The sequence below is a fragment of the Stylophora pistillata genome, chromosome 13, assembly GCF_964205215.1.
Source record: "Stylophora pistillata chromosome 13, jaStyPist1.2, whole genome shotgun sequence".
Lineage (NCBI taxonomy): Eukaryota > Metazoa > Cnidaria > Anthozoa > Scleractinia > Pocilloporidae > Stylophora > Stylophora pistillata.
The window spans coordinates 14,163,982-14,189,591 of NC_142531.1; the positions used below are offsets into that span (position 1 = coordinate 14,163,982).

General features: G+C 38.4%; 2 protein-coding genes across 4 annotated transcripts in view; one reads left to right on the forward strand and one right to left on the reverse strand.

Annotated features, from left to right (window-relative positions):
• Positions 1–796: 796 nt before the first annotated feature.
• Positions 797–25,610, reverse strand: part of LOC148717752 (uncharacterized) — a 45,462-nt gene continuing 20,648 nt past the window's right edge. Inside the window, exon 3 of the mRNA XM_088742898.1 lies at positions 797–2,352. Within this exon, the coding sequence (XP_088599024.1) occupies positions 797–2,152 (1,356 nt within the window). The 5' untranslated portion in view covers positions 2,153–2,352. The remainder of the gene's footprint in view (positions 2,353–25,610) is intronic.
• The window catches only part of LOC111321815 (piwi-like protein 1), a 36,951-nt gene continuing 16,305 nt past the window's right edge, over positions 4,965–25,610 (forward strand). The window contains exons 1-7 of one of the 3 annotated variants that reach the window (XM_022924787.2): positions 4,965–5,062; positions 6,750–7,445; positions 12,849–12,929; positions 21,235–21,444; positions 22,849–22,969; positions 24,062–24,124; positions 24,870–24,936. In XM_022924787.2, coding sequence (XP_022780522.2) covers positions 6,781–7,445; positions 12,849–12,929; positions 21,235–21,444; positions 22,849–22,969; positions 24,062–24,124; positions 24,870–24,936 — 1,207 coding nt within the window. In that variant the 5' untranslated portion in view covers positions 4,965–5,062; positions 6,750–6,780. The remainder of the gene's footprint in view (positions 5,063–6,749; positions 7,446–12,848; positions 12,930–21,234; positions 21,445–22,848; positions 22,970–24,061; positions 24,125–24,869; positions 24,937–25,610) is intronic. The other 2 variants (XM_088742971.1, XM_088742972.1) reach the window with 2 other exon arrangements.

Below are 25,610 nucleotides of genomic sequence, written 5' to 3' on the forward strand. Positions count from 1 at the left end.
TGCGATTGCTGTGGTCATTCTTGTATTGAGTATAAATCTCCATACTCACTTGCAGACATGAAATTTGATGAGCATTGGAACAATACAACTTATCTAGAATTAGTGAATGGGAATATCATGCTCAAGAGAACCCACAGTTATTATTACCAGATACAAGGACAAATGGCCCTAACAGGATGTCCTAAAACCTTTTTTGTTGTTTGGACTCCACTTAGTGGTGCTCATATTGAAATTATTGAGTTTGATTTAAAACTGTGGCAAGATATCATACCAAATCTAACAATTTTTTTCAAGACTTATGTTGCTAGGGTGTTGCTAGGTACTAGGCCTATTTATTATTGTGCTGTCTGTGAAAAACCCTGTCTTGAGCCAGATGAAATTGAATGTGATGATGAAAACAGTGTTCAGTGTGAATGTTGTATGCTATGGTTTCACTGGGCCTGCTCAAATTTTGAACAAGAATCAACATTCATTTGCAGATTTTGCAATGAACAAGCAATAGATAATGATTAAAATTATAGAGTGGAAGCAATATGACCTCAACAAACTACTAAATAGTACAAAATAGTGCGGATGAAACCAAAACATTATAGTATTTAGTATTACTAAAGTTTCAAAGTTATTGTTTGAACATTGTTGTAGCTATATACAAACATGTTTGTGTAATTCCATAAAGGAATTGTATTCTAGAAGATGTGTAAATAAACTTGACTACCATAGCTTATAACCTGTGAGAAAATTGAATGGGAACATTTTGGACTGGTACAAAATGCAAACATAATTGATGAAATGAAATCTATGTACTCAAAGGCTTTTTCATATTACATATTGCTGCACAAATGATGATTATGTCATCCAAATGGGAAAGAATGCTAATGGGAATTTCTTGCTTTAACATAGCAAAGTCTTTAATTCGCTTGATAGCCTGCTCGACATAAATCCGTACATTAGCAATAAGTGATGTGTTCCTAACATCAGCACCTGACATCTGGAGATTGGAATGCTTGGAGGGTGGAATTGTTAGAGAACATTGGTAGTATGCTAACAGGTCATGAATCTTGAATCCCCTGTCTGCCATAACTTGGTCATGTGGCTGAAGATAGTTTAAGAAACCACTGTTTTCTACAATAAAAACATCAGATGACCTCCCACTGAAGGTCTCAGAGACAAATGATATGTGGCCATTTGGTGTTATCCCTATCAAAAACTTTAACGTGTAGTGTTGTTTGTAATTTGACCAACACATTGCCGCATTCTCTAAGCTTGATGGGGTTTCAGAGAATAGTTCTGTGCAGTCAATGATGACTCTACACTTTCTGTAATATCGTCGAAACATATCAGGCATATTTCTTTGAATTAAATACCTATCTGGCCAGGAAATCATCCACTTTAATTCTTTAGACATCAGCTTAACCCAAGTGGTAAAGACAGAGCTGACAGTCGCCTCGGAAACTTTGAACCTTAAAGCCAGATCAAATACAAAGAGTCCTAGCTTGATTCGCATCATGGTTAGCAAAAACTCTTGCTCCAAGGTTAGAGCTCTCTGTACATTATTTGACCTGGGCTTGGTGGTGTCCTTCAAAGCACTTTCTTTGTCTCCTTTCCAGTAGTGCATACACATGGCTTTTTCAAAGAGTGTATTAAACATCAATTGAAATGTTTCTACGTTAGGGAATCCAGTGAAACGCTGGACATCTTGCTCTGTTAAATCAGCAAACTTCATACTTCCGTATGTTAGCGGATTTATTATCAAGCATTGAGTTCCTTCTTCTTTGAAGCTTGAGTTATTGGATGCCTCAGCAGTAGAGACAACTTCGTGTCTTGCCACAAGCTTTCTTTTCTTGGGTGAAGGTTTGTTAGAGTCACTTGGCACCATATACAAAGTTGGAGTTGGTGAGGAGTACGTTGGCTTTCCATATTGAAAGTGATTCGAACAAACAGTCTTGTAGTTGCCGGGTTCGAATCCAACAAGTCCTTTGGATATGCTGGCAATCCATTGGGCTCTTTTCTTTGGATCCTTCGGAATAAAATGCCAGCGAAGATTTTCGACATGTGACCGTTTCACTATCTTTTTTGGATATCTTGAGTCGTTGTTACAACCTCCAACACAACATCGGTAGTTAACCATTATATATCTTATTTTTTGACGCATTAAAATCGAAAATACAGAGCTCAAAATGTAGCTGTGACTTTTATCTTGAACTGTCAATACTAAAAATTGCGACCAGTTCTGAAACAAAGCCGATATTCATTAAGTATTCAGATCAAGCAAAAGAGTGTAGCCGAGCGTGTCCGCCATTTTGGATTTGCTTGCCCTAATTACCCAGCATGCACTCAAGAGCGTGAACCGGTCTATAATCGCAGGTCCATCCAACTTTTCGCCCCGAAGTAGACGATCTTCGTATTTTTTTACATTATGCTGAACATAACTCAAAAATTCCTGATTTATCTTCATTCTTCAAATAACCCAACTGGCCCAGATGACCCAACTGGCCCAATTGTTACACTGACTGCGAAAAATTCACCCGGTTTAATAGCTAACTGACCACCCACTGATTTAAATAGCCCAACTGGCCCAAATGACACCGCGGAAATACGTTTTTTAGGGGACGATACAGTATTTTACTGGTCAGCGGACACCTCAACGAAACCATGACATGCCGATAACTTTTACAAAGTTTTACGCCTTGAGTCAAATCGACAACGTAAAAAAAAAAAGGCCGATGTTTTCATCGAACTAGTCCACAAACACATGGAAGCACTTGGCAGCCTACTGTTGATGACCACTGACCACTGTGACGTCACCAAAACGTATTTCCGCGTTATTCACCCAAATGACCCAACTGGCCCAATTAACCCAACTGGCCCAGATAACCCAACTGGTCCAATTGTTACTCTGACTGCGAAAAATTCACCCGGTTTAATAGCTAACTGACAACCCACAGATTTAAATAGCCCAACTGGCCCAAATGACCCAACTGGCCCAAATGACCCAGCCGGCCCAAATGACCCAACTGGCCCAAATGACCCAACTGGCCCACATGACCCAACCGGCCCAAATGACCCAACCGGCCCAAATGACCCAACCGGCCCAAATGACCCAACTGGCCCAAATGACCCAACCGGCCCAAATGACCCAGCCGGCCCACATGACCCAACTGGCCCAAATGACCCAACTGGCCCACATGACCCAACCGGCCCAAATGACCCAACCGGCCCAAATGACCCAACCGGCCCAAATGACCCAACTGGCCCAAATGACCCAACTGGCCCAAATGACCCAACTGGCCTAAATGACCCAACCGGCCCAAATGACCCAACCGGCCCAAATGACCCAATTGGCCCAAATGACCCAACTGGCCTAAATGACCCAAATGACCCCGCTGGCCCAAATGACCCGACTGGCCCAATTAACCCTTCAAGCATTTATTATTCATGAAACTAACTAGCTGTCACGCTATCATTCCGCGATCGGCCGATGTCACGCAATTTTCGATAACCAGCACGCCAAGACATATTTTGGTTAACGGGCACACCAGGACACATTTTCGTTAACCTGTACACCAGGACACAACCAAAGCAATGCATTGTAGCCGCGTTTTTTTTTTTGTTTTCTTTTTTGTTTCTTAACTCGATCGTTCAGTACAGCGTTGAGAAGGACGACACAGTAATAGGAAAAGTTGGCATAGGCATAGGAAAACCCTGCGGCAAAAATTGTTAAGACCAGAAAATGCGCTGAGAAGCAAAAAAAAAAAAAAAAAAGAAAAGGGATCGACAGACAGCTTCCAAAGTTGCAATTCTAGGCGATCTTTAATATTTGTGTATCAAGGCTGGTACTGTCATTAATGAAAAAATCTCGTTTTTTAACAAAATGTGTGACAAATTTTGGTTTGACGGCGACTTCTTTGTCCGAAACCTCCGGGACGCCACCTTGGAGCGTAATAGCTTTCACTTCCACGCCTTCGTGGAAGAGAAAGCTTTCTTTTCTTGACAGAATGGTTTTCTTTGTTAATTCTATGGGCCAAAGGACTTTTTGCTGCTCTTGATTTTTCCATGAGCAAGGATAAGAGCTTCCACGTGAGAATTTTATCCAGTGCGCGATGTAAACAAAATATGCAAATAACATGAAAAATTAACCCCTTGAGAAGCTGTTGCGGCGAAAATTCACCCAGGGGACTCGCCCAGGTACGAGATTATGACACCTCCCTTGGATGCTTTTGGAGATTAAAAAATTGTTTGTTTGAAAACTTTGGGCAAAATGTTTGACCTCAACTTAGTAAAAAAAAAAAACAAAACAAAACAAGACAAAAAAAAAAGGGGAAAAACAGTTTTTTAGGCCTCTGAAAATGGAAAGTAACCTTACAGAAGGTGCGAACACCAGCTGTGAAATGAACAAAGCTGTTAACCGGCGGAAAGGAGTCAGACAACTTTTGTTGACTAGCAACTAAGGTGAGTTCAAAAGCTTTCGAATTCTTTTCGGTGGCCAATTCACATAATCAAGTGTGGTGAAAGCTTGGCGGGAAATTAATCGCCTCAGTAGTGAACCTCGCAATGTTACTGGTGCTTAAGTTTGGACTGAAAGTTTATTCGTTTAATTTTTGTTGCCCTCAAATTTAGAAACAACAGTGTTTAACATCTGGATGACTTCTACAATAAATTCTTTGCGAAGGTGGACAAAGACCTTTTGTTTGCTCATCATGCCACTATTTGGAAGTCGTGCATGCGAATATACAATAACTATCACTTTTTTCTTCGCACTTTAGAGTGTAAAGGGCCTTGATACTCCCCAAAAAGATCGTATCGGTGATAATTTAATGCTGCAACAGAAAAAGACCGGGAGATGTGGCTAAAATATACCCTAAAATATAACCATAGACACACGCTCCTAGTAAATGAACATGACACCGACTTGCGTGAAAGAGGGTGTCACACAATATCCCGGATCTTGATTGGCCAATCACGGCCGTGATTAAGCCACATGTGACCACAAAATCCTTCAGCAAGGCGAGTTTGGATGGAGGAGAAGTGAACGGGCGACCTTGGATGGTGAAGAAGTGAGCGGGTGAGTATTGAAAGTTATTTAGCTAATTCCTGTCTAACTGAAGTTATTTAAAATTAATATTCAAAGAGTCGATGGACATAAGTTTTTAAAGCCCTATTTTCTGAGTTTTTTAGATTCAAAACAGCCAATTTTGTAAGTCGAGGCGATTGCAATCTTTTTAGTGGCGTGTACGTGACGTTTGGTTCCCTTCTGTTTCAATTTTCACTTAATAATTCTATATTCGTGTACAGAAATCCTTATAAAGTATGAATCTTGTTTGACTCTGGTTGTCCGGTTCAGTGAAGTCTACGTTCTGCACGAGATATTTTGTTTGTAATTGTAGTCTTCGCTCACCATGTGCGCTTACTTCATCACTTTGACCTTTGCCAATTGTACGTGAGACTATGGAAAACCTGTTCGACTAGTGCTGTACCTTCAAATATTTGGAATCGACCGCAACAGTTTAGAGTTGTAAATGCTTCAAGGGTGCTTTTTCTTAGAAACACTTATTCATGAGTAAATTGAAATGGCTCTTGCTGTTAGTGAATATAATTCATATGATCTTTTTCTGCAGTCAAATAAAGTTACTAAAGGTGGCTGGTACCAGTTTTCATCTTTTTGATGGTTTGTAACTTTGAAAGAATACAACAAAAAGACTGACCAGGGCCAGTTGAACACTTTTACAGGGTTAAATTATATAATCATTGGCTATCCGAAAATAGATGTCATTTCGTCACTAGCAGTTTCCATAGCAATGCTTTCAAAGGATTATTCAGACGCATTTTTTAGCTTGTGGTTCAAATAACTTGAAAACTAACTCGGTGACCCTTTGATTTTTCTTAGTGATTGCTTTGGGCATTTGAAAAGAAAAATGCACAAAGATTCTAAAAAAGTTATACGGAATGGAATTTCAGAAAATCTAGAAAAAAGGCAATTTTCACGCGTCGCAAATGTCCTTCCATAGAATTTTCTAGTTTTATTTCTGACGATTCCTTTCAACATTATTATCATATTGGAACAGAAAAAAGAAGGGGTCACCGGAGTTGTTTTCATGCAATAGCTTTCGTGAGTTTAGAAATTTCCATGCGTGTTCTCATGCATTTAAAAATCTGGATTCTATAAGATTGACATTTGCTCATGATATGTTATAGCTACTGCTGACTATCGCATGTGTTTGTGCGAGCACCTACGATCTTATGTTTACAAATGTTTGCTGCTTAGAGAATCATTCAATAGCCATCAAAGACAGCCTCCCGGGCTCATCTTAAAGGACCTACTCACAACTTCTGGCTATATTATATTACTTTCCTTGAAGTTTCACAGTCGTCTTCCACTTAAGGCAGATTATCCTTCACTTGAGTTCTCCTTTTTTTGCCGTCGCAAGATTTCATATTGGTTGGATATTTTGTTTAGATGTGAAGCAACCTTTGTCTCAAGGAATCGTCATCTTTATCTTATTTTCTGTCTCCTGCATATGCAGCGGCCGTTCAACACATTAAATACACGCTGTAAGGTAAACTTCTTACAAAAGTAGAAAAAAGCCTCACACCACCATCTTTGTTTTGAATTTTCGTCTTTTGATCTTGCGCTTTTTTTGCACATTTCTCTTGCGCATGACGCAAGAGTGACCTGTTCCCTGCGCGAGGAAACTAGTACTAGCCACCTTAAGAAGTATGTCAGTTGATAGTGTTCTTGTCTTTTAATGCAGCTCTCTTTTGAAGTACAGAGTCTTTAAGAAAATGACAGGAAGGGCAAGGGGAAGATCTCGCGGTCGGGGGCGAGGTGGAGGAGATGGGTCACGGCCCGGAGATTCTGCTCAACGTGTGGCTCCTGAGCAAGTACCAGTGGTTGTTGGACGTGGGAGATCCCGAGGTCCCCCATCAGGCCAAATATCACAGCCACAGCGACCCGTTGCACCACCTACGGAGGCCATGGCCGGGATGAGTGTAAAAGAACAGAGACCTCCTGTGCAGAGTGTGTCGGGAGCAAGAGAACAGAGACCACGGTTATCAAGAGATGTAGACGACAATGTTGTTACAAAGCCAGCCCACCTTATTGACAAAATGGGAAACACCGGATCAGGCATAGATTTGGTGACCAACCACTTCAAACTAAAAACGAAAACAAATTTCGGGGTTTACCAGTACACTGTCAGCTTTAATCCTGAGGTAGAGGCAAAACGTGCTCGTGTTGCGATGTTACGGAGCAAGAGTGATCTACTTGGGCGAGTTCACGCCTTTGATGGCATGACTCTTTATTTGCCAACTCGCCTTTCCGAAGTCGAAACAAGGTGTAATATTACTCGGCCACAAGGAGATGTTGTTCAAATGGCCATCAAGTTTACAAATGAAGTTCCCCCAGATTCTCCATCTATGCTGCAGTTGTACAACATAATATTTCGAAGGTTGGTTAAGTTTTCCATTGATTTGTTTGGTTTTGATGTTGTATGTTTTGTTCATAGGTTGACGGCAGGTTATCAGCCAAGGTTCAGTCATGCAAGAAACCCTTTATTATTGTAGCCGTTTGTTATGGTAACTTAGGAAATCCACCTATGAAGCTTGACTAATTGACTAGGAAATTGAAGATCCCCAATCACTAAAAGTGAAAAATCTCTGCTGACTAATGCAACCGGTCTTGAAGTAAATTTTTTTACATATGCTGAACACAGGAGCTTTTATGCAAAAGGTTTTCAACAATTAACTGCAAGTACCTAATAATAAAACATATCAGGACTGTCCATCTTATCATCAGGGCAATGTTGTAATTTCTGGTAATTTTTCAAGGGTGTACATAAACTTTTGAAGTGGAATAGCACTTGCTTTGAGTAGGCAGGATACCCTGTAACCAGGGGGGTCTGGGTGCATGCTCCCCAGGGAAAATTTTTTAAACCTCAGTCTCCCCTGCAATTTGGAAAAGAAATCTTTGTTTTGCAGTCATGGATACTTAACCTAATTGTAGTAAAAAATATTCTATTCTAGGATAATTTTTTGTATTTCACTATACAGTTATTGCAACATATCATAACGCTGCTTAACTTCTTAAAGTGGTACTGGAGGCTAACTCAACCTTTTCAGAATGTTTTTATTTTCTCACATCTAAAACATTATTGTTTAAGTAAACTATTTGCAAAATTTGATGATTGGAAAACATGCTGTTTTTTATTCCAGAGTGCGATTTGGAAAGAGCTGTTCAGTGGCCGACATTTTATATTTTCTAAGCAATGGAAACACAATTGTTTTAGTATTTTTAATTAAAAAAATTATGATATTTTCAATTTTAAGGCACATCACAACAATAACCAAGTGAATAACTACATATTCTATTTTGTCACATGACATTTAATAGATAATTGTGACTTTGAAATGCTTCCGCCACATGTATTTTTGTGGTTCTTGGTGACACACTTTTCTTCTTTTCACTTCCCAGCCAAATGACGTCAATTTCTTTAAGTAATGGAAAGCCTAAGACATTCACTGCAACCTCTACTTTGGTATTGCTTTTCCATCTCTTGCTTATGCAGAGCATGAGTGCCAAAATTGTCTCAACAAAGGATAGGTGTCATTGCTATGGAGAGTATCAATGTTTGTGGTCTCATGTTCTGATCGGTTTTGTGGGAATAATAGCAAGACAAATAGGGTGATTATGACCATTTATCGCCTTGATTTAATGAACTTCTAAATAGCAAAGTTCTCGGTATAATGAACGATACCAAAACAAAAACCACCCTCAGATAAGCAGCACCCTGAATTAAGTAGCTCAAATTTTGGAAATCAGAAGAAATCCAAAGTCAGTCTTGAGAAGTCTTCTCCATCCACTGTTCATCAAACTTGAACTCGTTATTAACATTGCAACGGAAAATAATTCAGTCTTACCCACAATTTTAGCACTTCAGTATGATGAACATCGTCTCAACCAACTTTGACATATGGCTGATCCATTTCTGGTGTTTGTTGACAGGAATTTCTTCATTCAACTGTTTTTGATTTTTGCATTACAACAAGAACATGAGCAGACCAATCGAAGCTTAGTAACCAGGCATTACATTGTACACAAAAAAAACACGACATCCTTGACACCTTTTTCAAATGTTCCCGCAGTTTAGCCGCACCCCCAGTTTCTAGTGATGATTTTGGAAAAAAGGTGCGGCTTATCTGCGATTTTTTACGCTACTTCAGTTCCAGCCCCGCTAAAGTTACAGTGAATTGTATGAGATACAATGAATATATGAAGTTCATATATTTTGAACTGCGGTATTAGATACGTATAATGCACGATCCTCGCAGTAGATAGCTCTATCTATGCAATAGCGAAAATCAGACCTGGAAAAAAAAATCAGGCCTGTACGGGACTCGAACCACTGACCTCTGCGATACTAGTGCAGCGCTCTACCAATTAAGCTAACAAGCCAACTGGGAGCAGGCCATTAAGTTGATTTGTAATAAACCCGTGAAAGTGATAAATAAGATACAATGAATATATGAGGTTCATATATTTTGAACTGTGGTAGTAGATACGTATGATGCACGATCCTCGCAGTAGATAGCGCTATATATGCAACAGCGAAAATCAGGCCTGCACGGGACTCGAACCACTGACCTCTGCGATACTAGTGCAGCGCTCTACCAATTCAGCTAACAAGCCAACTGGGAGCAGGCCGTTAATTTGATTCGTAATAAACCCCTGAAAGTGATAAATGAGATACAATGAATATATGAAGTTCATATCTTCATTGTATCTCATTTATCACTTTCACAGGTTTATTACGAATCAACTTAACGGCCTGCTCCCAGTTGGCTTGTTAGCTGAATTGGTGTAGAGCGCTGCACTAGTATCGCAGAGGTCAGTGGTTCGAGTGCCGTACAGGCCTGATTTTTTTCAGGTCTGATTTTTGCTATTGCATATATAGCGCTATCTACTGCGAGGATCGTGCATCATACGTATCTAATACCGCAGTTCAAAATATGTGAACTTCATATATTCATTGTATCTCATTTATCACTTTCACGGGTTTATTACAAATCAACTTAACGGCCTGCTCCCAGTTGGCTTGTTAGCTTAATTGGTAGAGCGCTGCACTAGTATCGCAGAGGTCAGTGGTTCGAGTGCCGTACAGGCCTGATTTTTTTCAGGTCTGATTTTCGCTACTGCATATATAGCGCTATCTACTGCGAGGATCGTGCATCATACGTATCTAATACCGCAGTTCAAAATATATGAACTTCATATATTCATTGTATCTCATTTATCACTTTCACAGGTTTATTACAAATCAACTTAACGGCCTGCTCCCAGTTGGCTTGTTAGCTCAATTGGTAGAGCGCTACACTAGTATCGCAGAGGTCAGTGGTTCGAGTCCCGTACAGGCCCGATTTTTTTTTCAGGTCTGATTTTCGCTACTGCATATATAGCGCTATCTACTGCGAGGATTGTGCATCATACGTATCTAATACCGTCGTTCAAAATATATGAACTTCATATATTCATTGTATCTCATTTATCACTTTCACGGGTTTATTACGAATCAACTTAACAGCCTGCTCCCAGTTGGCTTGTTAGCTGAATTGGTAGAGCGCTGCACTAGTATCGCAGAGGTCAGTGGTTTGAGTGCCGTACAGGCCTGATTTTTTTCAGGTCTGATTTTCGCTATTGCATATATAGTGCTATCTACTGCGAGGATCGTGCATCATACGTAGTGAATTGTATGCTACAGAACCTCTATATAGCAAACCCTTTATATAATGAACCAATTTCCCCAGTCTTTTGGCACTTCGTTAAATCAAGGTTCCACTTCATTTTTTGTATTACTGCTACAGCTACATGTCACTCGCTTTTACACAATGGCATCTGAAGGAAGAAAATTAAACATTGTTACTGTGATAAAGAAATTGCAGCTTTTTGCAAATTAATTAGTGCTGCTACAATTGTGTCATGCCATTGCAAAAGCATTATCTCGGGAAAGATTAATTCTTTTGATCTGAAACTTGGCAAACCAAAACTGCATATGACAAGGAAAGTTTTCATCGCAGTCTGTCATAGTCTGAAAATGAGAAAGTATTGGATCTCAACCTTAATGTTTTTTTTTTTTTATCTTTTGACAATTAAATTGTCAAAATAAAATTTTTTTTTGGGTGGACTGTGGTGAAAATCTGTTCTCTTTATGCATATGCCAAACCTTTTTGAAACTTTTAAGAGGCTCTGATTTAGAGAAGTGTTTCTTCAAAATGACCTTTTGGACATGATTCCATGAAATTCCACAAAGTTCATGCCACCTAGCACAATATTGTTTTTCCTCCAGATTATATCTTAAATCATGTGTGAAAATTGGAAGTCGCTGCAACAAATATTTTATTCTCAAAATTGGCGAAAATTTACCAAATTGGCCTATGGTACCACCTTGAAGCCTCCTCTTTTCTTACTGTTGCAAGTTAACTTAAACTTGTAAGGTGTGAAACTGCGAGATTTCACGGTTTAAGTGACGATCTCTGTAAGAGCAATCCGGGTCAATTTGCATCAGAACAAAGTTTTCCCTGAAACTTTTCCCTACTAAACTATTTTTGGTAGTAAGAAAATAAAAGTGCGTTAGTTTCTGGAAAGATGCCAAAATAACATTTTTAGAGCTGGATGGATAGATGGCTTAGATGACCACTCCCCATGGGGCTTTTTCAGGCCATTCTCACAACACTGTGCAGGGGACTTTGCCAGACTGCTAGCAGCAGTTTTCAACGAATCAAAGATGCCCCCTCCCCCCAGGCAATTCCCAGTAAACAGGCTAGACCACATCACAGTAATCTCACGATGCAAGTTCTTTAATGTCCCCTGCAGAAATTAACTAATTGATAGATGCAGGAGACGGGACCTCCAGCTTTACGTCCTATCTGAGAAGATGAAGCCCCAGCCATCTCACCCAAAGTCCAGTGCACTGACCACTGGACTACAAATGTCTCGCAATAATCAGCTGCAAAAGGCCCTTTTTTACAGAGGCCTGCAACTGTCACAGCTAAAGAAATAACCTTGCAGCAAAAGGAAGAACCTGACAGCAAAAGAATTAACCTTGCAGCAAAAGTAAAAACCTCATGGCAAAAAGAAACATACCAGTGCCTAAAGAAAAAACCTTGCAACAAAAGAAAAACCCCAGGGCAAAAAGATTCTTTTTGCTGTGGAAAACTTGAAAATAATTAAGGACACCTTGAGTTTTTCTTTTACTTGCCATCATATTAATCAATGGATCCACGGAACAAAGGTGCTTTCAAATGTGCAAGAGTCATGTGATAGCTCAACGGGCACTTTAGGAAGAGATGTTCCTGGAAACACGATTTGTGTAGTGCCTTTCTCATTTAAAGAAATTTAATTTTCATGATTTTTTGGCAATTTAATGCAGAAAAAAGATGTTAAACCTATGGGGAAGAGTTGATGTTTAGTTGAGCTTAATCATTTTTTCTCGCCACTTTTTTTTTAGTAGTTTGTTCTTGAAAGTTGCTGCAACCAGCAACAAAATTGTCGATACATTTGCCATTTCAACCCCCTATTACTTCAATTTAATCTCTTTGCCCTCATTTGGTTTACCCACTTGCTCCCTTCCCCAGATGCATTGTGATTCCATGAACTTTTAGCCAACATTGAACGGGGGAGGGGGGCTGTCAAAGATCTACCGCGAGGTAGAAACTAGAATGTTATTCTTCACATAAATAGAACTCGTACGACAAGATGTGTCAACTAATTTTGACACTGATTGTCTGAGACTGTGAAAACAGATGGGTGCCAATATGCAGGGCTTCTCTTTAAAATACCACTTATCTGTTTGTTGCAGGATTCTAAAGAACATTGGTATGCAGCAAGTTGGGCGGAATTATTACAACACCTCACAGCCAATTGTAATTCAAAAGTTTGGGTAAGCAAGTATGGTGCATGTTAATTGCAGTCATCTCAAAGAGTTGAACAAAATTTTGAATGAATTTGCAACAAGTCTTGCCCGACAGTTAAGAAGTAAGTTTGAGTATATACCGCTCAGGTGAACAATGCTCTTTGCGCTAGTTGGGAAGTGAGTAGCAAATGTGTTGAAAAGACAGGATTTTACTGTTTGAATGAGCAACTTATGCTGAAAAGAGCAGCAACAAAATGAGGGAATGTAGGAATGTGGATTGGCAGAATTGCAGAATATCTCAAGATGTAGAGAGATGGAATATCCTAAAACAAAAATCTCAAAAAATTGAATTGCATTAAAATTTTAAAAAATGTTTCCAATTAACTGGCAAAATTAAAAGATTGGGTAATCACTTTTTGGAGCAAAGGGATGGGGGACCCATGAGGCTTTCGAGTTAATCCCTTTAACACATTGACACCTGAACCGCCCAAACCTCGTGATCGCCTCGTGTGAGAACGTTTTCCCCCCTACCTCCCATACTAAGAGGAGTTTTGTCCCCAAACTTCCTCTATAGTTTGGAGGTCAATAAGCCAATCAGAATCCGTTGTTTGTGCATATATTTTTTCGACTTAAGGGGGTACTAAAGGGGCATTACTCTATGCGTCTTCACTAAATGATCAAATTTGAAAATATGGCGTCCACGCGGCGGACCCTCAAAATTTTCAGGTCGGATTTTTCGTTCATTTGTGATAGAGTTAGACCTTGTGGAACTCAGAATGTAAAGTAACAATGCTATAGAATACTCTGCTTGGAAAAGAATGGATATCCAGGTCTTAAAAAGTGACAGAATAAGCTCTCAAGTCAACGACACTACGATTCTCTAAGGCGATGCAAATTATGGATGTAAAGTGAAAACCGAACTTTCGGACTTCAAGCAGGGCCTGGCGACAATTTGATGACTCGATGGTCCGGTAAATATTATGTTCGAGTAACAATGTGTTCAAAAAGTATAGTTTAATAGAAGATTTTGCCTCAAATCGAAGTTTTTTCAGAATTTTCAACATAACGCTGGGCAATTTCTGGCCATGAAGGCAAGTAAACAACGATCTAAGCATGATGAATTTTACCTTGTGGGCTTTGTACACGTAAGAAATTTGTACGTTTTTCGCTTATAACAGCAAATCAAAAACTGTTTTGAATAAATCTGATGTCCCGAAATATTTCTTGGCCATTTTAGTCTTGCTTCCTATTGATAGATTCCATGGAACTTGAGATCTCTTTACTCACGGACAACTTTGCATATTCCCTTTTGAAATATGATCCACATGCCCATTTTCACACATGCGAAAATATTTAGCGATTTTTATCTTTCATCTTGATTTTTGAGTTAAAACGTAATATGCACCTATCGCTTTTTTCGCCAGAAATAAGTTCTTTAATTAGTCCTCTTTCACTGGAGCTTGTTTTTTGGAAAAGCTGATTTTTAAAAATTTACTGCGCATTGTGTTTGCCTTCTTGGTTTCTCCAAAATTTTAACTTTTCGTCGGCACGTGTTACACGTAAGTGTCAATGGGTTAAATTAGTATTATGTTGCTATTATCTTTGTAAATATTATTATTTGTTGCCATTTCAAGTATTAGTTGAATGTCAATTTGACAATATATTCTTGAATCATCCTTTTCTTGTGGAACAGGGTATATCTAACAATTATTCCACGAACGCGCGTTGGATATGAGATGATAGATAGCCAACGAGGCGTGTAGCGCCAAGTTGGCTATAATCATCTCATATCCAACAAACGCGAGTGGAATAATTGTTTTATTAAAAAAAACGCCCCCAAGATATTAGACAAATCTTCTCGACTTTATTTTGTATGAAAAAGCCGGATGTTGCAATGTCCAGTTATTAGATTATGGTATATTGGCTCATATACCATAATGGCTAAGCCAATAAAAAGTCTTGAATTGCATTATCCAATGACTCAGTTTTTAATAAATATGTATGTACATGAGAGGTGGCAGGTTTTCTGTTTTGCTTGAGAGACAAGTATTCTGAAACACTATCTCATTATACAACCTCCAGTTCTTTTCAGTGCTTCAAAAGTTGTGCTAAACCAAGTGGCCACACGCAGTCTTTGACTGTCTTTTTTTTCTCTATTTTTGTTTGTTTGCTTTTCAGCCACCAAAATTTCCTTTTAATAATTGATCTCGTGTAATGGCCTCCCTAGTAAGGTTTAACACTAGGATCAAATTGTGGTTTTATTTCATTTTGTGAACACATAATGGGACAGTTATTTTGGGAATTCTTGAATTTATTTCAATAGACACATCTTCTGACAACAATTTTAAGGGTTATCAGAACCTAGTTATCCAGTATTATATCAAATATAAGTCGTAGGAAGTAATAGTATTAACACATTGACACTTGAACCACCCATAACCGTGCGATTAGCTCATGCAAGAACACTTTTCCCCCTACCTCCCCTACTAAGTAGAGCTTTGTCCCCAAACTTCCTGTATTGTTTGGACATCAGTGAACCAATGAGAATCTGTATTTGTGCATATATTTTAATGGCCTTAGGGGGTACTAGAGGGGCATTATTCAAGGCATTTTCGCTAAATGATCAAATTTAAAAATATGGTGTCTGCGCGGCCGACCCTCAGAATTTTCAGGTCGGATTTTTCGTTCATTTGCGATCGAGTTAGACAGCTTGTGGAATTCAGAATGTAAAGTAACAATGCTATAGAATACTCTGCTTGGAAAAGAATGGATATCAAGGTCTTAAAGGTGACAGAAAAAGCTCTCGAGTTAACGACACTACGTTTCTCCAAGGCGACGTGAATTATGGACGTACAGTGAAAACCGAACTTTCAGACTTCAAGCAGAGCCTAGTGACAATTTGACGATTTGATGGCCCAGTAAATATTATGTTCGAGTAACAATGTGTTCAAAAAGTATTGTTTAATAGAAGATTTTGCATCAAATCGAGTTTTTTCAGAATTCTCAACATAACACTGCGCAATTTTCTGGCCATGAAGGCAAGTAAACAATGATCTAAGCATGATGAATTTTACCTTGTGGGCTTTGTACATGTAAGAAATTTGTACGTTTTTCACTTAAAACAGCAAATCAAAAACTGTTTTGAATAAATCTGTCGTCCAATCAATCAGTCAAAGTTTATTGTCTAACGTGAGGCATGGTTGTCCGAGCCAGAGGCTCGTGTATAAAACGGTAGACTATAAATTAACTATAATTAAAGGTATATTATTAGAAGTACTTAAAACTTTATAGGTAAAAATAAGTTTAGAGTATGAATGATAATTGTAAATTTGTAGGTGATTAATATTGATAGTTAAGAGTCTAAACATGTTCAGTGAAAGATACTGCATTAGATGAATATGAATAAAAATGACAATGTATGTGTATGTACATTAAAAGTCAAATACATGTATTACATTTACAGATTGATCCTAGAGTGCTAAAATCGAAAGTCTTAAGTTTACTACAGAAATTGCTAAGCTTAGATGCTGTTTTAATTTCTCTAGGTAAACTGTTCCAATGGTGACTAGCTTTATATGTAAAGGAATTATGATACGATCTATTATTATACCCTGGTTGCACTAGATTTACACCTTTATTCCTTAAACTATATCTAGATTCCCACAATTGAAAAAAAGTTTTTAATATATTCCAGACCGTTCCATTTCATACATTTAAAAAGTAAAACCAAGGAAATATAAAATCGCCTATGTTCTAGAGTTTTCATGTTGCTTTTAGCTAAGATTGTATTGTAGTTAACACTATTGCCGAGATTAAGCAAAGTTTTGAGTGCGTACTTATTGACTGACTCCAGTTTAGAGCTCAGTGTTTTATTTATTCCAAGCAATAGTGGACTACAGTACTCCAGGTGAGGAAGTATGTAAGCCTTATAGAGTGTTAGGGAGACATCTACAGGCATAAGTTTTTTGAGTCTCCTAAGGGTACCAATCTTCACATAGACTTTTTTATGACACTCTGAATGTGATCAGCAAATGTTAACTTGTTGTCAATTGTGACCCCAAGGATTTTGAGTGAGTTAGATGAGTCGACTCTAGAGTCACCAATGATAAATTGAGGGTCGTAAGCAATATCTCCAATCATCATAGCTTGGGACTTTATGTTGTTGACTTTATGTTGTTGACTTTATGTTGTTGACTTTGTTGTTGACCTTAAGTCTTGCCTCCTATTGATAGATTCCATGAACTTGAGATCTCTTCACTCACGGACAAATTTGCATATTCCGTTTTGAAATTTGATCCACATGCCCATTTGCACACATGCGAAAATATTTAGCAATTTTTATCTTGAACCTTGATTTTTGAGTTAAAACGTAATATGCACCTATCGCTTTTTTCGTCGGAAATAAGTTCTTTAATTAGTCTATCATAGGAGGCAAGACAATAATGACCAAGAAATAGTTCAGGATGCCAGATTTGTTCAAAATAGTTTTTTATTTGCTGTTATAAGCGAAAAACATACGAATTTCTTACGTGTACAAAGCCCACGCGGTAAAATCCATCGTGCTTAGATTGTTGTTTACTTGCCTTCATGACCAGAAAATTGTGCAGTGTTATGTTCAAAATTCTGAAAAAACTTTGATTTGACAGAAAATCTTCTATTGAACAGTACTTTTTGAACACATTGTTACTTGAACATAATATTTACCAGGCCATCGAATCGTCAAATTGTCACTAGGCCCTCTTGGGACAAAAACCACAAGCTCCATGATCTGCTGCCTCCATGCAACGAGTCCACCTATTGCATCCGCAGCCAGAGATACTTCAAGCTACTGATTTGTAAGACAAATAGGTTCAAAAACACATTTATCATGGCGAACAGTTTTAATTATTAGTGGCTATTTTAATTATTTGTATTTTGGTGTTTGATACTTCTCTTATTGTATTTTATTGTAGATTACATTTTGTGGCTTTTATTGTAGTTATCCTGGAGTAAGAGATAATTTATTCCCATTGTAAAGTAAGTCATATTTCAGCTGGCCCGGGGGCTGCTATGATTTTACTTCCTAATAAAGCTATCTATCTATCCTTGAAGTCCAAAAGTTCGGCTTTCACTTTACATCCATAATTTGCATCGCCTTAGAGAATCGTAGTGTCTTTGACTCGAGAACTTATTCTGTCACCTTTTAAGACCTTGATATTCCATTATTTTCCTAGCAGAGTATTCTATAGCATTGCTACTTTACATTCTGAGCTCCACAAGGTCTAACTTGATCGCAAACGAATGAAAAATCTGACCTGAAAACTTTGAGGGTCAGCCACGTGGACATCATACTTTCAAATTTGATCATTTAGTGAAGACGCATAGAATAATGCCCCTCTAGTACTCCCTAAAGCCATCAAAATAATTGTGCAAACGGTGGATTCTGATTGGTTTATTGATCTCCAAACCATAGAGAACACATGTCTAAAACATTGTGCCCTTATCAAAAACAATATGCACTAAAAACATTTACCAGATGAGGGTAATTTTTACCCGAATTGACCAATCAGAGTACTTGGTTTGTTTCAGTTTCCCGCCGAGTAAAGTTTACCCTAGTGGGGTAAACTTACCTTTAGCAATTCACTCGTTAGAGCCCTTCTATGGGCTGTATTGACGCAAAATAATTACATTCTTTCGATTGTGCCTTCTTAGAATCAAATTTCGCGATTTGGAGTTGAAAAAGGTGCAAAACCGATCAGCTTATATCTAGGATGGCGCACTTTCGGATTTGTCGGGATTCGAAAATTGACACTCCTTTGTTCACAGAGTCATGTTTGTTTTACCTTTATGATAAAGTATTGTTGACATGAGGATGGAGGACGGAAGTGGTTAATGGCCTATGCTCCAACCGGAGCTAAGGGAATATATATATTGTTGACATGAAGGTGTTTTATTGACAGGTTTTAGGTGACAAGGGTTGCTTTCCATTCAACAAAAATCACGGGTTCAAAATGTCGGTATTTTCGCTGGCTGAATGGAATGCGTCTGACCGTATCTGAGAGGGTACACTAAAAACGTATTCCTAAATTTTCGAAAACTTATTGCAGAACTTTTCCTGTTCCATTCGATTTCTGACCAGAAATCTCGAAAATTTTGGTCAGATGGAAAGCGCCCACCGTGACACATGCAATCTTTAACCATCTTGGTGACACATGTAATCTTTAACCATCTTGGTGCCACGTCACGCTCTGAAACCTGCTGAGATGTTTGTTGATTCAACGAAAGAGGAATCAACAAACTGTCACTGTAGCCTAAACCATTTTTAAGTTCTGGAATTATTCTATTTCTAAAATGTCATATTGGAGAACGAGGTGACGAGCGTGTACGGCACTTTCTAATTGCCATTGTTTTTTACTTCCTTTTGTTGACTGCTCGGACAATAGTCGAAATAATAGAATAACTGGTAGTTTCAATGTCAAAGTGGGTGCCGGCATCAGAGCTTGAAGGAAATACTGATAAAACGACTTGAAATTAATGGTATAATACGGGTTGTTGTGGCTTTTTAAAATAGAATTACGATTTTTCCAACTTGTTCAGTTTTAAAGGGCTTTTGTGAAACAACAACAGAGCTTCCCTAAATTTTTTTCTTGAGTTAAGAAAAGAATGTTTACTCCGAATGGCACCATTTTTGACTAACACTTCACTGCTGCTGAATTTACTGAGAAAAAAATATTTCCATGACAATATCTTGGCAACTCCACTCGCGAATCAGCAAAAATTGTGCGCATAATAGAGCACCCAAACACATAAAAATCTCATGTCCTCTAGGAGTCATAACTTTAACGCGGATGTTTTCTTTGCTGCATGACGAGACAGCAAGATGTTTACAGATTACATGTGTCACGTTTTTTGCAAGCGAAACGCTGGGCACCTTACATTACAGTTCAACTTGTTGATTATTCCATTGATTTCGTAAAGAAAAGGAATTTTGGAAAGGAAATTTTTGTGGAGGCTCGAGGATCCATCATGATCTTCCAAGTTACGCTGCTAAAGTCGCTGGATAGAATGCTTTAATGAGATTACACACCTGATACTTTGATACGTGAGTGTAGATTACTTAGTTCGATAAATACGCTCTCGAATTCGCCAGAAACACTCTTCGAAAAATCTGGAAATAAAGATTTTAAAAAAGTAGGGTTTTGCGACTACATCAGAAGTAAAATGTGACACCACTCTGCAATATTCGAGTAGTTTCTCAGGAAGGAAGAAATGGCTAAACACACATGGTTTCTTTGGTGCGTGACGTGGCACCAAGAAGTTCACAGATTACAAAAGTCATGTGTCCATAGTTAGTATGTGTCACGTTTTCTTTGAGTGAAACACTGTGCATCGTACATTACAATTCAAAATGTTGACTGTTTTATTGATTTTCTTTAAGAACGGAAAGAAAAGGAGGACATTGTCGTGGCGTCCCGATGATCGATTGCGAGGGTGTAAGTTCGATGCTAACTAGGTCGCTAACGTCAAGAAGACGCGCGCTAGGATTGCTGAAGGATTATATTACACGCTTGATTTGCTATTGTATAAACTTGTCACCTAAAACCTGTCAATAAAACACCTTCATGTCAACAATATTTTATCATAAAGGTAAAACAAACATGACTTTGCGAACAAAGGAGTGTCAATTTTCGAATCCCAACAAATCCAAAAGCACGCCATCCTAGATATAAGCTGATCGGTTTTGCACCTTTTTCAACTCCAAATCGCGAAATTTGATTCTAAGAAGGCACAATCGAAAGAATGTAATTATTTTGCGTCGATACAGCCCATAGAAGGGCTCTAACGAGTGAATTGCTAATGGTAAGTTTACCCCACTAGGGTAAACTTTACTCGGCGGGAAACTGAAACAAACCAAGTACTCTGATTGGTCAATTTGGGTAAAAATTACCCTCATCTGGTAAATGTTTTTAGTGCATATTGTTTTTGATAAGGGCACAATGTTTTAGACATGTGTTAGAGGAAGTTTGGGGACAAAACTCTAATTAGTAGGGGAGGTAGGGGGGAAAGCATTCTCGTGTGAGCCAATCGGGTTGTTACGGGCGGTTCAGGTCTTGATGTGTTAATTAAATACTCCTCAAAAAGTCCTTAAATTCAACTCTGAAATTCCTGCACGAACCCTGAGAATTTGAACGTACCTGAGCATTTACTATAACCAAAACAATAATTCACTGCATCAATAATCTTCACTGTGCCTGAAGCAAATATTTGTTAAATGTATTTACAGCTGCTTGTAAAGGTTTCACTCTTGAGTTTTAAGATATTGTTTGCTCAAATCAATTTTAATTTTACCTAGGTTGGAACTGTGGCCTGGTTATTCAACCTCAATCTTGCCATATGAGACCGACTTTCTATTGTCAGCAGATGTCTCTCATAAAGTGCTAAGAACAACAACTGTTTTAGAGTATCTTTATGAGCTCTATGAGCGCTATGAGCGCACGGGTCGAAAAGGTGATTTCCATGGAGAAGCCACAAAGAAGCTTGTAGGCCAGATTGTTCTGACAAGGTATTGTGAAATGCTTCACAGTGATTAAGTGTACAGTTAACCTAAATTATCCTGATTTGTTATTATCTGGACTCTCTCCCTTGTCCATTCTTTTCTTGTGATTAATAGTGATTAGTCACATTTGAGATCCATAACATCCTTTTTCCCATTAATCAAAGCAGATGCATTGAAACAATGCTGAGGTTATTCCTTAATGCAGCTTCAAAGAATGCTTAAATTAGGAATGTGCACACACTTGAAACAAACTAATTAAGGAAAAGCATTGTTGTAAACGTTTTTGTAAATACTTTTGCAAATTTTGGCAATTATGCACAGGGATTTGAGAGCGTCCTTCAAATCTTGTAGTTATTGATTAAATGATACACTTTTCGTCTTATTTTTGTTCATAATATTCACATCTTTGATTGTCTGGACTATTCAGCACAGTCCCCACCAGATAATTGAGGTCTGACTAACGTTTCCACAGAGAAACACAGGTTCAAGCACACAGAAATCTCAGAGAAAATCAAATTTGTCGTACTCGGCCAAAGTGGGAATGTCAGTTTGAATTTTTTTTTTTTTTAAATGTTGAGTTAAGAGTTTTTCAGGTGTCATTGTGTTAGCAAGATGTAAAGTTACCCTATGCAGTTTGCATATTAACCAGTGTCAACCACATATGAAAGTGGTAATGTGTCAGTTTCAAAGAGATGCCTTCTGTGATCTGTTACTGAACAGGCCCAGGGCAACATGGAATGTTGCTCTGGTTAGCTCAATTGGTTAGAGCACTGGACTGTTGTGCGGGAGGTCGATGGTTCGAGCTAGGGCTGGACCAACACTCAAGGTCTTAAAATAACTGAGGAGAATGTGCAACCTTTCTACAATATCAAGAAATGGATAGACTTTCTAGTCTTCTCGGATAAGGACGAATAAACTGTAGGTCCTGTCTCCTGCTTCTATTCATTGGTTAATTTGGTTAGGCAGGGGACATTAAAGAACCCACTCATGGGATTACTGTGATGTGGTCTGGCCTGTTTACTTGAATTGGGGGGGGGAGGGGGCATCTTCAAATAAGTTTCCTTTGATTGTTTGTAAACTGCTGATGCAGTCCGGCTCAAGTCCCCCGAAAAGTGTTGTGATGTGCATTTGATCATATCCACATGTTAATTTGCACAATATAAATATTAAATTATTATTATTATTATTAATCTATTGGTGTCTTGTGATAAAGAAGCAAATGTTTGTTAATGGTGACATTAACTATGCTTCTTTCCTCAAATCAATAGTAAGTGGGACCCAGTCAAAAGGTGTGATTGAGCTTATTATGTAAAGCCTCATGACTGGGGGAAGGAAACACTCAAATTACCAGGAAATCTGTGGTGTCTCCAATTATCTACATCTGAGCACTGCTTGCATTCTTCATTTCAGGTACAACAATAAGACATATCGCATAGATGACATTAATTGGGACCTATTCCCAAGCAACACCTTCCATGGAAGGTTTAAGGGGGAAGAGAGAGACATCACCTACAAGGAATATTACCAAGAGGTACAGTTTTAGTGATTACTGTATTGTTTTAAACTTGTGTTTGTTTTGCTCGGAAGCACAATCCAGGGGTACAATTGTGTATCATGGGCTTAACACATTGACACCTGAGCCACCCGAACCTCGCAATTGCCTCACGCGAGAATGCTTTTCCCCCCTACCTCCCCTACTAAGTGGAGTTTTGTCCCCAAACTTCCTTTATAGTTTGGAGGTCAATAAGCCAATCAGAATCCATTGTTTGCGCATATATTTTTTCGACTTTAGGGGGTACTAAAGGGGCATTACTCTATGCGTCTTCACTAAATGATCAAATTTGAAAACATGGCGTCCACGCGGCGGACCCTCAAAATTTTCAGGTCGGCTTTTTCATTCATTTGCGATCGAGTTAGACCTTATGGAATTCAGAATGTAAAGTAACAATGCTATAGAATACTCTGCTTGGAAAAGAATGGATATCCAGGTCTTAAAAGTGACAGAATAAGCTCTCAAGTCAACGACACTACGATTCTCTAAGGCGGTGCGAATTATGGACGTAAAGTGAAAACCGAACTTTCGGACTTCAAGCAGGGCCTGGCGACAATTTGACGATTCAATGGCCTGGTAAATATTATGTTCGAGTAACAATGTGTTCAAAAAGTATAGTTTAATAGAAGATTTTGCCTCAAATCGAAGTTTTTTCAGAATTTTCAACATAACGCTGCGCAATTTCTGGCCATGAAGGCAAGTAAACAATGATCTAAGCATGATGAATTTTACCTTGTGGGCTTTGTACATGTAAGAAATTTGTACGTTTTTCGCTTATAACAGCAAATCAAAAACTGTTTTGAATAAATCTGACGTCCTGAAATATTTCTTGGCCATTTTAGTCTTGCTTCCTATTGATAGATTCCATGGAACTTGAGATCTCTTTACTCACGGACAACTTTGCATATTCCCTTTTGAAATATGATCCACATGCCCATTTTCACACATGCGAAAATATTTAGCGATTTTTATCTTTCATCTTGACTTTTGAGTTAAAATGTAATATGTACCTATCACCCTGAGATGTTGGGACATCTCAGGGTGTGAAACTAAATGTGTGCTCATTTGCAGACCTATGGCAAGGAAATTGGAGATATGGAACAACCACTCCTTGTTAGTCGACTAAAGAGAGAGGTAAGTTTATATATTTGTTCAGGGCTCAACACTGTTACGCCAACTAGTGGTTTTTGATTTTCACTAACCAGTTAGTAAACAAACTGAAATTGTCATAACATCTAAGATGTCACTAGTCACTTGGCTTGTAAGTTGAATAGTTAGTGTCAAGCCCTGTTTGTTCCCTTTGCAGTTATTGTGCTTACTTGCACAAGGCCAGTACGTATTTGGCCATTATGTTGTAAGTAAGATAGTCTTCACCTTAGAAGACTTGTGGATTTCAAAGTGAGAACTACTGAAAGTGAACAAGCAACCGAAGTTTATATTTACTGGGATCACATAGCATGATAGAAGACTATTTCCAATATGGTGGGGAAAGTGCCCTAGGTTGGTGAGTTTTTCATGGACAAGTTACCAATAACAACTGGGCAATGTAACTAGGTGTACTATCCAATACCAGTAAGCACACATCCTCTCACAGAGCTATTTTTTTATGCGGGAAGGGGAGGTTGCAAATAAAGAGATATAGCTGGCAAATATTGCCTTAAATGCACTTTGCTGGCCTAAGAATTTAATATTCCTTAGATAAGTACTAAGGCCCCACTAGCTGAGAGCTTTTGCCTCTGGACTAAGAGCCCATTACAGGGGCTTTCCAGCCATTTAATCTTTTCTATCTCAAGCTTTACAAAAACCATGTGGATTATAATAATTCATCCTTGTGTAATTTGTGTGCTGAGTTTTTTTGCGCTAAACTTCCTTATTTCAGCCTGGACAGATGACCAGAATCCCTAATGGTGAACTTCTTCTGGTACCAGAATTGTGCTTCTTAACAGGTGACACACTGTTTAATAAGAAACCATTGAAGTTTTTAACTAGCCCCACTCACACAATCCCATAGAAAACCATAGCAAAAGCTGAAGTGTACAGGGCCAGACAGGTTGACACAAGCTGGTCCAGAAAAAGCTGTTTGGCCCTGCTGTTCTCGTATTGCTTTTTTGAAAAACTTAAAGGAAAATGGGAATGAGGAAAAGTCATCTTTTTTAAGGAATTGGGAGTTTCTTGTTCTAATTCCAGATTTTTTTTTTGTGCTTGTGTGGCTGTGTGTGCCTGTCTATCGTGTCCTATTTAGGTTGAAATGTTCAACACTTAGTGGTCGCATAATAAAATGCTTATTGACTGAGTTTGCTTGAGATGAACAGAAAAATATTTGGCACTTGGTCATGAGACACAGACTTTGCTCAGTCCATACTTGACTTTGAGCCAATTATTCTTCTGTCCAGCTCTCCCACTCAGTCAATAAGTTCATATTACAATATATTGCTAGTTCATAAAATTGATGCAGATAAATGTTAGCTCCTCTTTTTTCCTTTTGTTGTTTGTGTAGAATATGGTAGTTATCATTTATTCTCTGCATTTGTTCTTGACTTCATCCCTGGAATGTTTTTCCTAGCATTGCTATAGTGTTCCTAGTTTTAATTATGAGGCAAACTCCCTTCAACAGACCATA